General features: G+C 41.6%; 1 protein-coding gene across 4 annotated transcripts in view; it reads right to left on the reverse strand.

Annotated features, from left to right (window-relative positions):
- The window catches only part of FAM184A (family with sequence similarity 184 member A), a 165,649-nt gene that overhangs the window by 99,999 nt on the left and 47,735 nt on the right, over nt 1–17,915 (reverse strand). For all 4 annotated transcript variants that reach the window (XM_045010480.1, XM_045010478.1, XR_006578178.1 and 1 more), the window contains exons 2-3: nt 9,065–9,919; nt 3,713–3,848 (exon numbers count right to left, since the gene is read on the reverse strand). In XM_045010480.1, coding sequence (XP_044866415.1) covers nt 3,713–3,848; nt 9,065–9,919 — 991 coding nt within the window. The remainder of the gene's footprint in view (nt 1–3,712; nt 3,849–9,064; nt 9,920–17,915) is intronic.

Consider the following 17,915-nt stretch of genomic DNA (forward strand, 5'->3'; position numbering starts at 1 on the left):
GGCATGCCTGCAGAGGGTCCGCTGGTCCCGCGGCTTCGGCGGGCCTCCCGTGCTCGGGGCGGCAAAATACCTAGAGCTGCCCCTGAATAAACCTCCCAACACGGGAGAGTGGATTTCATGGCTTTTGCCAGCTTCTTCTGGTCTCTAGGAAGGGATCTGGCAAAGTTGGCCAGGAACCAGTACTACCTTGGAGAGAAGATGGACATTCTGACTTGATAATTAGAAAACCTATTGCCAAGTGAAACAGATGAGAAGACCTTTCTGCCTAAGTTGTCAAGCTATTTCCCTTTTCTGTCTGACAGGGTTGGGTGTACTTATCCTCCTTTTTTTCTTTGGACAGCTACAGCAACCACCAGTGAATTAAGAGCTGGATGTGTGTGGAAAAGTGAAACCCCTTCATACTATAGTTGATAACACTTGTCCAACACTTTTTTAAAACATAGCTTGACCCAATTCAGGATGTGATTATTTTCTCTTGATCAGCTGCAATAAACCTTCCAACATAGGAGAATGATTTTATTGATGGAAGAAGATCCCAAAATATTGAATACAGGATGAAAGGTCTCTTTCATTGTGAAAGATATCTTCAGTGTTGTACCTATTCTTTCTAGCATTTCATGGAAATGAATAGCATCTTCTGATTAAGGAGATGAGGAGATTCCCTCCCCCACCCCAACACACACACAAACATTATCATCAGGAGATATTTGATTGTCTGGTTCCATGTTGGCATCCTGGAATTCAGTGGAAACTCCTGTTTCGTATTCTAACTTGTCAGGGACAAACATGGGAGAAGGGTCTCTTTAAAGTGGAGATGTAGACAGAGCTGGATGAATTAGATCCAAAGGCCAGTAGGGAAGGTGAAAAGCAATAAGGTCATCTAACCAAGGGAGGTATATAACATTCTTTTTAGTATTCAGTGTCAGACTATCATAATACCATGTAGCGTAAAGGCGTTCCCTTTGTCTAAATGATCTGTATATGGTGTCAGTATAACGTTTTCTAGTGTGTGTGATCCACCCCCCAGGAAGGAGAGGAGGTGGCAAATTAACAGGTCTAGCTTAGCCTTCGTCATTATCTGATTGTGGATCCAAATGTGGATCTGACGTAGCTCAAACTAGAGACAGTGCTGGCCTTGGTAAGTACAATATAAAAAATGGTGAGGGACAGTTCCCTGGGGTAGGTGTATGTGGGGAGGGAGCCAAACCTGAGGGGAAATCTGTAACTGAGCAGGGGTGTTTCTTTTCTTTCCAAGTGAAGACAAGGGAGTAAGGATATGAGTCTTCAATTCTTCTTTTAATTCCCCACAAGAGTATGGTTCTGCAGGTCTGGTTTATTATGTACTTGGACCACTACTGTAATAGTGGAAGTGGATGGTGCCGAGGGTCTGATGTGCCTCCACTAATATTTTTTGGAACTGCCACACTCATGGAATTGAGGTATGATGCTTTGTTTGGGATTGATAATCACCATGAACCTTTGGTTTTGGCCCGAATGTGGTCTTGGAACGGAGGCCATGAGATCCAAGGGGTCCCAGTGTGCAGACAGACTCTGCTAACAGACAGACACAGATACCTGCAGGGCCTGTTGCTTCCTTGCTAGGGACTGATGATGACAGATCCGAAGGACTGCATTCCTGAGGTGCGGTTCTGCTAACAGAGGCTGACACCAGCAGGGGCCCGCTTTGTTGCGCCATCAAATCTGATGACTGTGGATTCTTTGGTACCGTGATTTTAGATTTCACTCCGGTAGCAGAATGCCTTAGACAGGATCTTATGCTGCTTTTAAGTCCCCAAAGGAGCTGGGGATAAAGTAGGCCTGTCAGTACTCACAAATCCTACAGACTTGGAATTGTTTTTTTTCATTCCTTGTGAGATCTTGGGGTGAAAGTGGTGTTTCAGGATGCTCTAGGGCCGTAATATCTCTATATTTTATCGAGGAAAGGAGATATTTTTAAGAGGACCTTTGAAACAACAGTAATCCTTGTGACAGTCGGAGAAAGAATAGGATGAACTAGGCTTCCTAAACAATGATACAGTATTATTTTAGTTTTTGAGATCTCAGAGTGTCTGTTCAAGGGTGTTACCTAAAAGAATCTTTTCTCCTTTAATGACAGTGTCAATGAGACACTTCTTGGATTCAAACTCTGGCTCTCAGCTTCAAAGCCAATCTACTGATCAGATTGTGGGTAAGGAGATACCAGGAAAGGGAGGCCAGCTCAATACTGGCATCATAGAGAAAGATGAAAGCCAGAGGATCCTTTGGAACAGCTCTCCTCAAGATTTTAAGTTGAATGCCCAGCTTTCAGTTCCGCTATATAGGTCCTCAATGGTGACAATGACCACTGCTGGAAGTTAAGATTTCCTCACCAATCAGTTTTCAGCAAGATCAAAAATGTTGTAAGAGAGCCCCAAAGTTCATGCCAATTCTTAGAAAGCCCAAATAACCTAGACATGACTATAGGCAGAACAGGATTTGCATCTGGCCACTCTCAAGATTCCACAATGATTTTATTAATATTTTCACAAATGATATTGTGACAGATATTGCAACCCAATACAGTATCTTTGTGGACCACGCCATACTATGTTTATGTATCACTATGAACCAATAATTGTATGCAACTCCAGCGGGGAAGGGTCACCATAGCTCCTCCAGGAACCAAAACTAGTAGGGAGTGAGTATGGTGAATCAGAGAGGTACCACCCCCAAGGGAGGTATGTATATACTGGCTCAAACTGGGTTTTTCAGAGACCAACAGACACAGAAAGGGCTTTTGATATAAAAAGACTGGGTTTAAAATGACTCGAGGCCTTCTTTCTAATCCAGATATTCTGTCCAAGGGGGGCCCAAACCTTATGGAAAGGTTGGAAAGACTTTGGGCTACTAGAGCCCTATAAGACTCATGGGTGCCTCCTTGTATGTTTAGTGTGTATTTAAATCTGTTAATTGTTTTTATTATGTTTTCCCTGTGATGCTTTTACCTTAAGAATAAATGAGCTTGCTTATAAAGAGCTGCGTGGTAACTTGTAATTGCTGGCAATACTCTGTTCTTAAACCTCAGAGAAAGCACGGCACAGGCAACAGCTGTTAGGCAGACTGGCTTGCTGGGGATATCGCAGACTAGGGCAGGGTGCTATGCAGCCTTAAAACCCCTGGAAAGGAAACAAGTGGGACAGTGGTCCCTACCAGAGACAAGTGATGGTTGGACACCTGAGACCTGATTGGGCACACCTGGAGTGGATCATGACATTGGGGGGGGGGGGGGGAATAGGTGAAGTTACCCTGAAACTGTGTGACAGGTATAAACATACCTCCCCTGCTTGTACCTAGCCTTGAAGAACCTCCTCTTGGGACTTTTTGTCTTTATTGTCAAACAAATCCAGAATACACTTTCCTAAAAGGTAGCATGATCTGACATTTTAATGAAAAACTGCCTTTGTCAAGAATTAGGCCACTTAATAAAAGTCAATTACTTTAAAAACATATTTAAAAATAGTATGAAGGCCTGTAAAGCAAATATAAATCTAACTACAATACACGTAACGTAATTTAAAAAAAAAACAAGAAAGATTTTCAGAACTTTTTAGGGACAATGCAAAACTCTTCACAGACACTCTAGATCTGCATAATTTAAAATAGAAAAAATAATAGTATCAACCTGAATTAATATTTCAGGCTCATTTACATACAAAGTTATGGACATACATACTGGCTTTGAGTACAAGATCTGTGGCCTGCTGCTGTAAGCGTTCCCTAGCAGCTGCTAGCTCACTTTCCACCTCCTTGTGTTTGCTTAACAATGATATCTCCTCCTCCTTGACATCATCTAGCTGTTTTTGAAGCACCTGAGCAAACATACAACATAATATTCATTAACACTACATAATAATGCTGTTAAATTTAACAAGCACTAGTTTAAAGTATAAATACAGATGACATTTCAGTTTATAAGGCGTATTAGTCATACACAAAACAACACACATACTAACACAGTGTTATGAAGCAAGCTTCCTATTTCTATAAAGTGTACTCGATCTCTGTATCAAATTTAACAAACCTATATATAGGCATATGATTACAGTTTTTTATAATTTTTATTATTGCCTCTGTAATCCACATTTAGATCCACAATCAAATAAGATCAGTGTGATTTAATCAGTCATTACATATTATGCATACAAAATGTATATTTACCCTTTTTCGAGGGGGAAGCCATGCTAGCTGACAGTCATAAAAAATGATTTCTAAAATAATTTTTTTTTTGGGGGGGGGGGGGACACCCACATATACATGTTGTCTAAAGAGATTTTCAGTGGAAATAATAAAAAGCAATGTTAATGTAATCTTAAAATAGAAACTGTATATTACAGAAACGAATTATGGTTTCCATCACAACCATAACCTTATCCCCTTATGCATATGGATTATGAGAGGATCTTTCATTACATAGCCATATAGCACTAGGCAAGATAAAATACTACGCTGTTCAGATATATTCATTTTACCAATACCAGGTAACTATGTGGAAGTATATAAATATTTTATACACTAATCGTAATAAATATAAAAAACCTTTGTTAGAACATTAATAAAGTCACAAAATTAGGCACTCAGAAGTTAGGAAATGCCAGAATTCATGAGCCTGTGCAAACTTAATCCAGACCACTTGTACATAAGCATTATGATACAGTCTTTAAATGCATGGTTCCATATGGAGAGGCAATTTACCTTGCACAGTAACTTGAGTTCTTCAAGATGTGACCCACCATGGGTGCTTGACATCAGCATGCGTGTGCGCCTGTGATCAGAGATTTTCATCAGCTGCATCCACAGGTCCATTACTGCACCCTAAACCCACTTGTGTTGTGTACAATGGGGAGGGGCAGACCCGCTGCCACTCCAGTTCCTTCTCAACCGTGAAAGCCCAGCTAGACACTCCAACGCAGAGGGAAAGAAGGGCAGGTATTGGAGCACCCTTAAGGATACAGATCTCAAAGAACTCAAGTTTCTTAAATGGAGTAACTGGAAGTTCTTTGGAATATGGGGTCTCTATTTGTATTCCACACGTGAGTACACCTGCACATCATGCACTTGAGCTTGGAGATTTTTAGTAAGCAGCGTCCGTTGGTCCTCATATTTGCAGTTCTCCTCATGCTCTGAACCGAGGATATAATGGGAAGTATGGACTGATGTTTCTCCAGTTCCTTCTTCTACCGTGAACCCAGTCATGATCCATAGATGAGAGGACAGAGGGCTGGTAGTGGAATACAGAAAAGGACCACACATCCCAAAGAACCTCCAGTTCCTGGTAAGTAACCTCTATTTCTTCTTCAACCTGAACCCATCCAGCTGGATAGTGCCCACCTGAGGGAAAAGAGCACCATTGTTGCCACAGCCTGTGTTTCTGTTGTGGGGGATCTGGACTGAGCTCCAGCATGATGCAATTTGGGAAACTACCATGCCGAGGCCCAGTAGAAGGGGCTGACCTGGACAAACCCTGAGGTAATGCACTCCTACTCCTCACTGAGGCATGCCCCAGGCATGGTTAACATTCCCTGCACCTTAAGGTCTAGGTCCACCTCCGTGTTCCAGGGGAGCCCTAACGAATTCCACCACAGAAGACACTGGTGGATTCTGGGACAGCAGACAACTTCATAGAAGGGAATGAGACAGAGGGAGTGGGTTTCACTGATATTTGCTGACATCAGAAGATTAGTGATACTCAGTATTCTTTGGTTCCATTCCAGGCATTAGAGGGGAGTGTGTGCTAGTGATCACAAATCATTTTGCCCAATTCCTCCAAATTTGACCCCTTCTGCCCTGGCAACCTGTCCCTGTCCCAATCTCCATTCAGGCTTCTCATCCCAGTCTCAGTCTCCTTGCCCAGTAAGTCCAAGACTCTCCTTCAGGGGTTCCCCTCCAAATCCTAGTTTCTCACCTCACTCCAGTCACCTTGTCCTGCCAATTCCAGTTTCCTCTTCCAGCTCTTTGTCCCCAATCTCCTTGCCCAGCCAGTCCCAGTACTCCTCTCCTGGGTCCTCATACAATCTCTCTCTTTTTCTCTCAACCCCACCCTCCAATAATCTCTCCTGCCCATACTCCCTAATTCCCAGTCCCAGGCCCTCCTCCTCATGTGCCTCATCATTCAGAGTTGGAGCATGCTCAGTGCACAAAGAATCTAAAGATATTTTAGCTGTGAAGTTCTAACGAGTCTCTATTTAGCACATGCAAACTGAGATTTTTCAAAGGCTTATAACTTGCCAAGTTTGAGCAGATTTTCATGGGAGATCAAAAGGAATCCTCCATGCCAAATTTCAAGTCATTAGACCATCTAAACAAAATAGTTGTTAGAATTATTTTATGACATGGAAAAATTACAAATTTTCCACTAGCCTCATTTTTGGAAATAGCTGAACAGCTTTAGCTAAAATTCCCAAAAAAGAGTCAGACTGAAGCAGACACTTGTCATGGAAAATTTCAGCCCGAAAACTTAAAGTTTAGCACAGGTATAAACAACTGAAAACAGGGTGTTATAATGGGAAGTATCAGGCAACCTTAATGATATGTGGTACTGCCAGATCTATCCATAATAAATAGGATTTCCATATGCCCCTTTGTTCCTCTTGCAGGATAGGAGGCAGGGTGGGAGAATCAGGGAGCATTTATGTTATGAGGCCAAGGACTGGGAGTTAGAACTGCCTTTTATTAATTGCAATATAACCACCCCCCCATTCCTTTGCCTTCTTTGCCTTGAAGGCATGGAGTTCTTGCCTTAGTCCTTCTGCTTTGCCTCCTCTTCCTCTTCACTACCTTCTAATTCCCCTTGCTTCTTTTCTCTTAGGCCTTTTAAATAAAAAAGGAGAAAGGAGAAGATGGAAAAAGCTGAGACTCCAAATTCTGCATCAGCCAAGAATCCTAGGCAGAGGAAAACTAAAAGACAATTCTTCACTCTACATCCAAGTCTTCTGCAGAGATCAGGGGGTCTCAATGGGGAAAAAGCAGGGCAGAGTCCTAGGGAGCCAGCACCTGTAATATATGGGAGAAGCTTAGCAAGTGGGCTGTCATGTCTGGAAGGAGATCCACTAACCCAGATCTCATGGCAAAGCAGAACCCAGTCTCTTTGATTACCCCAACAGAATATTATCTGCCCATAGGGTGGACACAAATGCACCCTACCACCATTTGCATCTCAAAAGCCATTCTTCCAGTCTGTTTTATCCTCCAAGGACCCCACTGATAAAATGGCAGACCTGGCTTTTCATAAGGTTTATGAGCTCACAGTGGTTGCCTCCAGAATCTCTATTCATGCTGTCTGTGTGTCTTGCACCCTGCAAATGGACCTGAGAGACCTCTTCTTGAGCCCGACCATAAAAGTTTAGGTCTCCCTTCAGATTTCACCTAGGCCAGCTCACACCTTTGATGTTCCCAAATTTACCCTAAGATCCTTCATATTTTCCATGTGGGCTGCAGTGCAGAATGGATACACCTGGCTTTGGGGACTGAATGTTGTGATGAATGCAAATATAAGCTGACTGATCTCTTCTACAAGGTGATCACACGTGAAGTGGGAAGTCCTCAATAAAGCTACCAAAGGGCAAATAGAATCCCATAGAATCATTTCTTCTAGTCCCAATCTACAAAACTCTATGCCTCCTTCCCTCATAGAAGGAAATCTTTCAACCCTCTAGTCCCCAAAAGCCTGCTTTATGTTTCTGGGGCTTCATATCCTATTTTAGAGCAGCTTTAGAAAAGAGCATTAGGACAACTCTCTGAAAATGTGTACAATATTTGAGACATTACTTGTGAATGCCTCTTGTATGGGTCCAAGTAGTATACATAGGAAAAAAGTTGATTAATAGGTCTCAGTCATACCAAAGAGTGTCCTTTCCCATTTTCTTTATACACAATGATGTATTTGTTCAACATATTTTAAATTAAATACTAGATAACAGCTGGCACAAATAACTGTAGTGACAAATATAATGTAGCAAAATGGAAATATTTTCTTCATAGTCCAATACACCAATATAGAATATTTACAGGACTAGTCACTTGTGTGAGGTTACTCATATGTGTAAGTGTTTGAACACACCGTACACTGTAAATCAGTGTTTCCCAAACTTTTCTAGCAATGATACCAGTATACCAGAATCAGACCTCAGTTGTACCAGATACTGACCACCTAATTCCTCCCTTCCCCTGGAGCCAGTCACCCACCCTTTTAAAAACAAATAAAAGGTGAAACTGGATTCTAATATGGTGAGCTCTGTGGGAGAGCCACTGCTCAGTGCTCATTTGACTGTGTACTCTCTAATCTGCAATGAAACTTTCAGCACTTCAATTCCTATACCATAATACTGGGGAGTAGAACATCAGTTAAACAGGTGAAAGGCGACAAAAGCTTAACTGTCAAAGCTAACATGTGTGTAGGGCCCTAACAAATTCATGGCCATGAAAAACGTGTTGTGGACCGTGAAATCTGGTCTCCCCCCCATGAAATATGGACTTGTGTGTGCTTTTACCCTATTCTATACAGATTTTACGGGAGAGACCAGCATTTCTCAAATTGGGATCCTGACCCAAAAGGGAGTTGTAGGGGGGTTGCAAAGTTATTTATTGGGCGGGGGGGAGTGTCACAGTATTGCCACACTTACTTCTGCGCTGCTGCGGACAGTGCTGATACCTTCAGAGCTGGGCTTCCAGCCAACAGCTGCCACTCTCCAGATGCACAGCTCTGACAGCAGCGCTCCCACCAGCAGCAACGCAACCTCCACTACAATAACCTTGCTACACCCCCACCTCCAACTCCTTGGGGGTGTAGCAAGGTTGGGTCAGGACCCCTACAACTACAACACTGTGAAATTTCAGATTTAAATATCTGAAATCATGACATTTATGATTTTTAAAATTCTATAACCGTGAAATTTACCAAAATGGACTGTGAATATGATAGGGCCCTACATACATGCTAATGATTTGCCACTGCTGTATATATTTTAGGTTAGTTTAATTTCTACTAAACACATTGGAACTTAAAAGAATGATGTGGTGTCAGTCTCACCTGAACAGTGTTTTCTGCTGTACTGAGAGCTACCTGAAGTTTTTGGCATTTTTCTCGCAGACTACCCACTTCATCCTGTACCATCTGCAATTCAGTCTTCAGTTTCCCAAGGTTCTTCCGCAAAACAGCTTCTTGGCTTTGAAACTCTCTTCTTAGCTCCACTTCTTTCTCTTTGCAGGCATGCAGGCTTTCAGCTGTAAAGAGCTGAGATCTTTTCAAAGCATCAAGTTCATGTTCATAAAAGGATTGAGCTTTGCTGAGTTTGCCTTCATACTCCTCAATGAGTTTTTTCCTCTCCAGTCTTAGCTCTTCAACTTTGCTGTTTAAATCTTCCAGTTCCAACCTGTGCAACTCCTCTAGCTTCTCTTGCCCCTTACTTAAAGTAGCATTCTGATTCTGCTGAGTTTTCAGAAGTTCTTGAATCTCCAATCTGTGTGCTGCTCTCAAGTCTTCCAGAGCTGAGCGTTTGTCTTTCTCAAACTGTACTTGCAACTGTACAAAGCTTCGTAGCCTCTCCTCAAACTTCTTTCTAATCTCTTCTACTTCTCTTGACATAGTTACTACTCGCTGGACATGCTGGGCTTCTGCACAAAGCTGCATATCTTCAACTCTGTCCTTGTAAGCTTCAAATTCTGTCAAGGCTTGATGTTTCATCTTTTTATGATCTTCCAATGACTCTTCCAAAACCTGGATCTTTCTCTTAAGATCCATTTCTTCAGCAACTTTACTCTTATACTGTAAGAGCTTCTCTCTTGTTTCTGCAAGAATTTGTTGGATTTCTTCTTCATGAGCATCCTTGAGGGCTTGAATGGCAGCTTCATGTTCATCATTCTTAGTGTTTAAAGCATATATTACCTGCAAGTTTAAAACATAATTGTATTAAATTAAAAGGTATTCAAACTTATTGCTAAATCAAAAAATAAGCATTTTGACACGCTGTCACAAATAGTCATACACATTCATGACACACCATACATTTTTTAGGAATGAGACTTCATAGGCCTTTTGTACCAGATATTACAGTAGCTTTATACATTTGAGTTAAACAGCATTGCTGTGCTTCTTGTAGTGTGATTCTGCTGGTGAATATTCACTTGGCGTTGTCATATGCAAGTACTGCAGAAGACAAGGAATAGTTGATGTACCCAAGAACACCCAAATATTAATATAAAAGTTTTGCAATATGGATAAGAATTTTTCTGCTAGAGAATAGTGCATATCATGTAAACAGTAGAGCTGACTGGGAAATGGAATTTCTGTCCCTTGTAAAATGTCAAGATTTTGAAAAATAAATTCTCCTTTATCAAGTTGAAAAGTCCAAATTTTTCACAGAACTGAAATTCCAAAATATTTAATTTAGGACACACCAAATGCTGCTGCTTGGCAGGCAGGTGAGCTGTCAGGGGAAATATTTTCAAGATTTAAATTTGACATAACAAGAAAGAATTGTTTAAAAAGGACGATTATTTCACCTTGTCTTTTCAACTAATTTCTAAACAGATATTTGCACGTTTTATTAATGAATTTAAAAAGAAGAAATAATACTTTCAAGATTTATATGCTGTCTCATATTACACTGTGACGTTATTGATATGAACTGTGACCGTATAGATCATTGTTGTGTGGAAGCCAGTAAATAATTAACAAGGATTTGAAGGGATCTTAATGCATGTTAGTTACTTAGCATGAGTTAGGCTAGCTGTGACCCTAATGACGTGAGATTTGTAGAAGCAAGATAATGTGAGACAGAGTGAACTGTGTGAAAAGTTATTACGACCTTGCAACAGTCTAACCAAATATGCAGGCTTGCTTTTCTTAGTAGCAGGGCCGGCTCCAGAGCCCAGCGGGGCAAGCACCCGCCTGGGGCGGCCCTTTCCCGGGGGGGCGGCAGGCTGGGCCGGCAGACCTGCCGCAGTCATGCCTGCGGGAGGTCCACCGGAGCCCCGGGAGCAGCGGACCTGCCGCAGGCATGACTGCGGAGGGGATGCTGGGCCGGCGGCTCCAGTGGACCTCCCGCAGGCATGACTGCGGACGGTTCGCTGGTCCCGCGGCTCGGCTGGACCTCCCGCAGGCATGCCTGCGGCAGCTCAACCGGAGCCGCCGGACCAGCGAACCGCCCGCAGCTGCGGGAGGTCCAGCCGAGCCGCGCGACCAGCGGACCCTCTGCAGTCATGCCCGCGGGAGGTCCGCTGCTCCCGCGGCTCGGGGGCGCCTCCCGGGCATGACTGCTTGGGGCGGCCAAAAACCTAGAGCCGCCCCTGCTTAGTAGTGAGATAAATAAGATAGCAGAAAGACTTATGTATAAACAAATGCAATTGTTTTCTCTTTACTGTCTCCATGATTGCTAGAAATTGTCTGTAAGAAAGGTATAAAGGCTTGATGTAATTGTTTACCAGTTGAGAGACCTGTCCGGGACTGGGGTGACCCTGTGTCCTATGGCACTCTCTCCCTCCATTGTAATTACTGGAGAAATAATAAAGTATTTGATTTTGCTGCACCCAAACAAAAAGCGAGAACTAAGTTTTTCTCCGACAGTAAGGTCCTATAGTTACACCAAGTCTTGTACAAAGGAGGTCCAGTAAGGTGTCTATGGAAAGGTTATGATTTGCTGATTATAATTATGCTATCTGTATGTGTGTATCATTTTTGTAGTTGAAGTTATGAATATTGGCTATGTACTTGTATCTCACTGTGTTTTGATTCAGTGAAACATCTGGTCAGCTTCTTGAGAAAGGACTATTCTCAGTAAGTGCCCAGTCAAGAAACACTTAACTGACAATGAACGTTGGGAGACGGCAATCCACATCTGAGCTTTCCTGGGAATGTTCAAACTAACATGTAAACAATGGCTTCGGCCTGCAAACTGAGTCATGCATGGATATGCAACTTGCCCATGTGACTCCAAACTCCATCTTGCTGCAGTGATTTTCCACAGTAAAAATAAAGGGGTGTTTTTCCACAGGGCAGAGACTATAAAAGGTCATGGAAACCCCTCCATTTTGTCTTCAGTCCTGCTGCTTACTTCTGAAGGAACCTTGCTACACACTGACGCTCTGAACAAAGGACTGAATGACCCATCCCAGCTGTGGATGTACTCCAGAGACTTGATTTGAATCTGCAGTTTATTCCATCACTGCTACAAGCCTGAACCAAGAACTTTGCCATTACTGAATGTAGTTGATTCCATTTAACCAATTCTAACTCTCATCTATATCTCTTTCTTTTTAATAAATAAACCTTTAGATTTTAGATTATAAAGGATTGGCAACAATGTGATTTGTGGGTAAGATCTGATTTGTATATTGACCTGGGTCTGGGGATTGGTCATTTGGGATCGAGAGAACTGTTTTTCTTTTACTGGGGTATTGGTTTTCATAACCATTCGTGCCCATAACAGGTGGCATTGGTGGTGATACTGGGAAACTGGAGTGTCTAAGGGAACTGCTTGTATGACTTATGGTTAGCCAGTGGGATGAACCCGAAGTCTTCTCTGTTTGGCTGGTTTGGTGTGCCGTAGAGGTCGAGAACCATCAGCCTGGGGCTGTGACTGCCCTGCTCTACACAATTTGTCCTGAATTGATACTCTCAGTTGTGTCCTGCCAGAGGCAGCAGCATTACATACACTATTAATATTGGTCTGCGTGCAAGCAGTACATAGGGTTTGGGGGTTTACAGCAGTTAACTCCTATGTTGGGAGAGAAATTAGTGACAGATTCATAGTATTTCCTTCTAGTTTATTTTAGATATAATATGCATACAGGTCCTGTTCGTCTTGAATAAAATGATAAATATGACAGCAAAGCTGTATATAGGTAATTCGACTTTTAGAACCTTAGCTGACACACGGCTTTGTCCAGCACTTTAAGTCAAGAGGCTGTATTTCTAACTGTCTCTCAGCATATGAGCTGTTTCCTGACTGTCTCGAATATCTTAATTTCTGCCCCCAAACACAAATACTAATAAAATCCTTTTGTATCTGCTCTGTTACCGAGGAATCACTAATCCACAAGGGCCTACCCCACATTCAGCAGGTTGGTTTCCCTATTTTTAATTAGTGCCCCATGTCTGTCTTGTCTATTCAGATTGTATGTAAGTTCTTGGGAGCAGAGACTCTTATTGTGCATATGTCAGTGCCTTGCAATCTTGGTTAGTACTTCTAGGTACTACTGGAATGCAAATAAATCCTTTCATAGAGGATTTCATATTTATATTTCAGTAACATGCACTTTATTACCATAACACTATCTCAATTGCAGAACAGTATTCCCCACTATTGTGAGCATTAACTGATTGATCTCCACTCAGACACAATGCCTAAAATAGTAAGACACTTCTTTTCACACTCATTATATATGTACAGTAATTCCTCACTTAACATTATAGTTATGTTCTTAAAAAATGCAACTTCAAGTGAAATGATGTTAAGCGAATCCAATTTCCCCATAAAAATTGATGTAAATAGTGGGGGCTAGGTGCCAGGGAATTTTTTCCCCCAGACAGAAGACATTAAAACTTATAGGGTATATGTATATAAACAATTTTAACCAAACCATTTCATACTGTACTCAGCAATGATGATTGTGAAGCTTGGTTGACCTCTGCCAGTATCCTGGTCTCATCATTACCAGGATTTTTTATACTGATGTGCCACAGAAATGACACTAGTCACAGTGGTTCTCAACCTGTAGCTCAATCAGCACACAGCTGCGGCCCATGTGACATCCTCAATGCCAGGTAGTATTGGATGTGGCCCACAATGGTAAATAGATTGAGAACTATTGCACTAGTGGATGTTGTTGTTCTAGTACTCGTCGAGTCACCATTCATATTCTTATTGCTGGATCTCTCAACAGCATTCAACGTGGTTAAATATAGAGGTTTTGCTATCATGTCTTAAAGATTTGCCAGGGGTGGAAGGAAACTGTTTGAACTCTCTCAGATTCTCTCTCTGAACCCACTATCACAAAAAGCTCAGACTCCAGAGGTCTCATCTGTGGTGCCCTTCAAGACCCCATCGTCAAACCCCACACACTCCATATCATTTAACCTTTCTTTTATTGAATATCCCAAAAACACAGTGGCCAGGAAAACTGGCTAGTCAAGAGGCTTCAATGAACCCTGATGGATACAGACTTGGCAACAATGATCCATACTTTCATGCCCTCTAGGCTTAACTATTTAATACACGATATACTTGAGAATGATAGTAGGAGCTTTTGATGAAAATCCAGCTGGCACAACAAACAGCAATCCACTTACTAAATAATACAGGATGAAGGAAACACATCACACTAGTGTTCAGATCCTTACACTGACTTTGCACAGAACACCAGTTCAAATTCAAGGTCCTGGTCATGATTTTCCAAGCCCTAAAAGGGTTGGGGCCCCAGCTATCTCAGGAACCATGTCTCCCTAAATGATAGCTATACTTACTGCTTACTATGGAATTACCAGTGACAGCGGTGATAATTACAAGAGTCAGAGATAGAATGTTGTCTTCAGAGGGCCCCTGACTGTGTAACTCCATTGCAAAATAGTTAATAACGAACACTAATCTAACTATCTTCAGACATAAATTTAAACCTGACATGGCCTTCCCAAAATAATGAGCAAGATGAAGGAGGAAGGCCGGGTGAAGGAAAAATAACCCATAAGTAAACGTCATGAATCTATTCTTAACCCCATGAGCTACAGCGACAGAAATAAAAAATAAGAGTTCTTTTCAAGCCTAGTGTCTCCCAGTAACATCTGCACATGAAACACGGCAGCCTCAGGTCACAGTGTTACACTGAACACTAGTAGATCAACATAATATTAGCTTTAATAAAGGGCACTATATCAAGTCCCAAGACTCATGAGTTCAACTGATTAGCACAGTAAATACTATGGCTTGGTTTACTGTCATTAGCATATATAGGTGCAACTGCTTCCTTCAAACCATGTTTTCTTTGAGATTTGGTACAATCATAAATGTTTATCAATTGCTGTAGTATACTATCTGAGAACAGGACAGCCTTTGAGAAAGAGTAGGCAAAGTATTGAGTCCTTGCTCCCCTCTCATAGGTAGAAGCAAAAGCTGGGGCTAGTTGGCCAGCTAGTTCTTCTCACCTCTGGGAGATGGAAGGATCTTGCCAGTTTTTTGCCATGTCAGAAACTCAGGGGGTAGAGGAACCACAACCAGTTTCACCTTGCAAGGGCTGTGAGAATGGTGACATTTTTAAGCTGCACGTTACATGTCACTAATTTCAATATACTGTATATTGCCCTACATTCATGAGGGTAATAGCATACATTTTTGATCAGGTAACCAATTTTTAATCATTAGTATTTAAGCACAAAATCCCCCAAGTGTGTTATTTTATGTATAATTTTTAATATATAAAACAAAATAAATCTGACTAGTGTTTGAACTGAAAGGGGAAATTATTGAAGGTGGATTGGTGGGGAGCAAAGGTGATTTCCTTGTCCCTGGTGAACTTCACATTTCTCATGTCCTCAGTTTTTGCCACTGAGGTTTTGTCTTTACTCTCATTCCCCTCTCCCCTGAGAAAACTTCCAAAACACTCAAAAAACGGAGAAATGTTACACAAGACATTCATAATACCCCTCACCCCTGACAGCTCCATTAACCTAATTAAGCAGGATATCCCTCCCCCTCCCCCAAAAAGCCACCCACAGAGTGAGTTTGGGATTTTATAGGCTACAAGAGTGTCAGGAACTTTTTTTGGAGAGGGTTATGGAAGACTGTGTTAAGATTTTAGATTTTTTAAATTTAATTCTGTGTTCTTAAGTATGAATATAATTAATCTCCAGTTCGTTGTCATGAATATTTCTGGTAATTTCAAGTTAATGTCCTATCATAAAAAGGAGGCCTTTTCTTTGGCTAAGTGTGTGTGTGTCACTTATACTGCATACTTTGCCAAGTGAGGTATTATAAACAATTTAATTTCTCATAGAGAACTTGTTTTCCATTCCCTTCAGGCTCTGTGCTCTGTACCTTTTCCACAGAGGAAAAACAATAGTTCCTCTCAACCTATATTAAAAAAAAAAGAATGTAATGAGTATGCATTGTTCCAAGTAACAACACTGGATAACATGCTCAAGTTTCAAAAACTAGGCCATAAAAACTGAAAGGATTCTGAAGTCAAATTAATAACCATTCAGAAGATCCCAGGCTGTTGGCTCCAGTTCTTCTAAAAATAAATGAAGAACTAGTCTACCAATTTGCAATGATGAGAATACCCTTCTACGCACATGCTTACTTCACCATTAAGAACAGATGATACACTTGTATTAACAATCCCACATTTAAAAAATATTTGGGAACTGGCGGCAAGGTATGTTCAGTAAAAGGACTCGGCTTTGGAATTCACTCCCCATGCTGGTCCAACAGAACAAGAGCTTAATGATCTTCAGGAAATGCTATAAAGCCAATTTACACAGGACAAAATTCTGCACTGTTATATCTACTCAACTCCCATGGAGTTCAATATGAGATAACCAGCAGAGGACAGAATGTGGACACTGTAGGCTTTTTCATAGGAGGAGCTTGGTGGTCTTCGAAAATTTCTATTGTGGGGGAAAGGAGAGGGAAATCTCAGAGAGACTTTAATGGACACTAAGTTAAATTTATTATTTAATCAACAATTTTTCAGCATGCTTAGACATTAAAGCACATATCAAAATAAAAAACAGGAAGTGTTTCTACAGGTTAAAGTTTAGCTAACAAAACAGGCAGATCTGAAAGTAATTCGTATCACTGTGTATTTGCATTACAGTGCATTTTACATATGCAAAAAATTATTCACAAGAATTCATTATTATTTTGCTGGAAAGTAACAGTGATATGGATATTACTTTGCTTAGATTTAGGTGGTTAAACAAAAGTCACAGTAGCCATCTGTTTTTGTTACTTGGGAGAATTGTACTCTCCCATTTACCCTTCCCAGCTAAAAAGGAGATCTAATGTATTCTGTAAATACATTACGAAAAACAAGCTAGCAATATTTATGTATTTATTGATAGTAGAAGTTCTAAAGGTAATCTCTAAACTGTTCTAACAGCTGAAGCTAGCTCAGCAAGCCTGCAAATGTGGGGAAAGTGAAATAAAACAGTTTTGCAATTACATGTACAAGATACACAAGTTAGTTTAGGGATATACAGTCTCCTTTAAGGAGAACATGGAACTTCACAAAGTTCCCCTTGTAAAGAGTTATTAATACACTCTTCCACTGTGAGTTGTGACTTTGCTCCACTCACATCCTGTGTCCAAGCACCCAAAAGCATCTCAAAAGATTGGAGGCAGCATTGGGGTTCCATGCCAGCTCCTCTCTGCACACCAGCTGTGCCCTGATGGCTACTGATTCCTGAACCTATTTTTACCCCAAGGGAAAGTTCCACAGCATAGAAGGGCGAAGATGGCTACGTTAATTTCATAATACCCACCAATATACGTAGGAACCAGGGTATGATATTGCCTCCCACTCATCCCCAATCCTTTCCTCTCCCAAATACACTTCTACCCTGATATAACGCTGTCATCGAGAACCAAAAAATCTTACCGCGTTATAGGTGAAACCGCGTTATATCAAACTTGCTTTGATCCACCGGAGTGGGCAGCCCCGCCCCCCGGAGTACTGCTTTACTGCGTTATATCCAAATTCATGTTACATTGGGTCGAGTTATATCAGGGTAGAGGTGTATGGGGAGCTAAATTCCCTCTAAGCTGTGCAACTGTGCAGCAGGCTCTAAAGGGCCACACAGTTGTGCAGCCACAGGGGCCTGGACAGGAGAGAGGTATGAGGATGGGCTAGGAGGAGAGCAAGTTGGGGTGTGCAGGGCTGCCCGTAGA

This window comes from Mauremys mutica, chromosome 3 (genome assembly GCF_020497125.1).
Source record: "Mauremys mutica isolate MM-2020 ecotype Southern chromosome 3, ASM2049712v1, whole genome shotgun sequence".
NCBI lineage: Eukaryota > Metazoa > Chordata > Testudines > Geoemydidae > Mauremys > Mauremys mutica.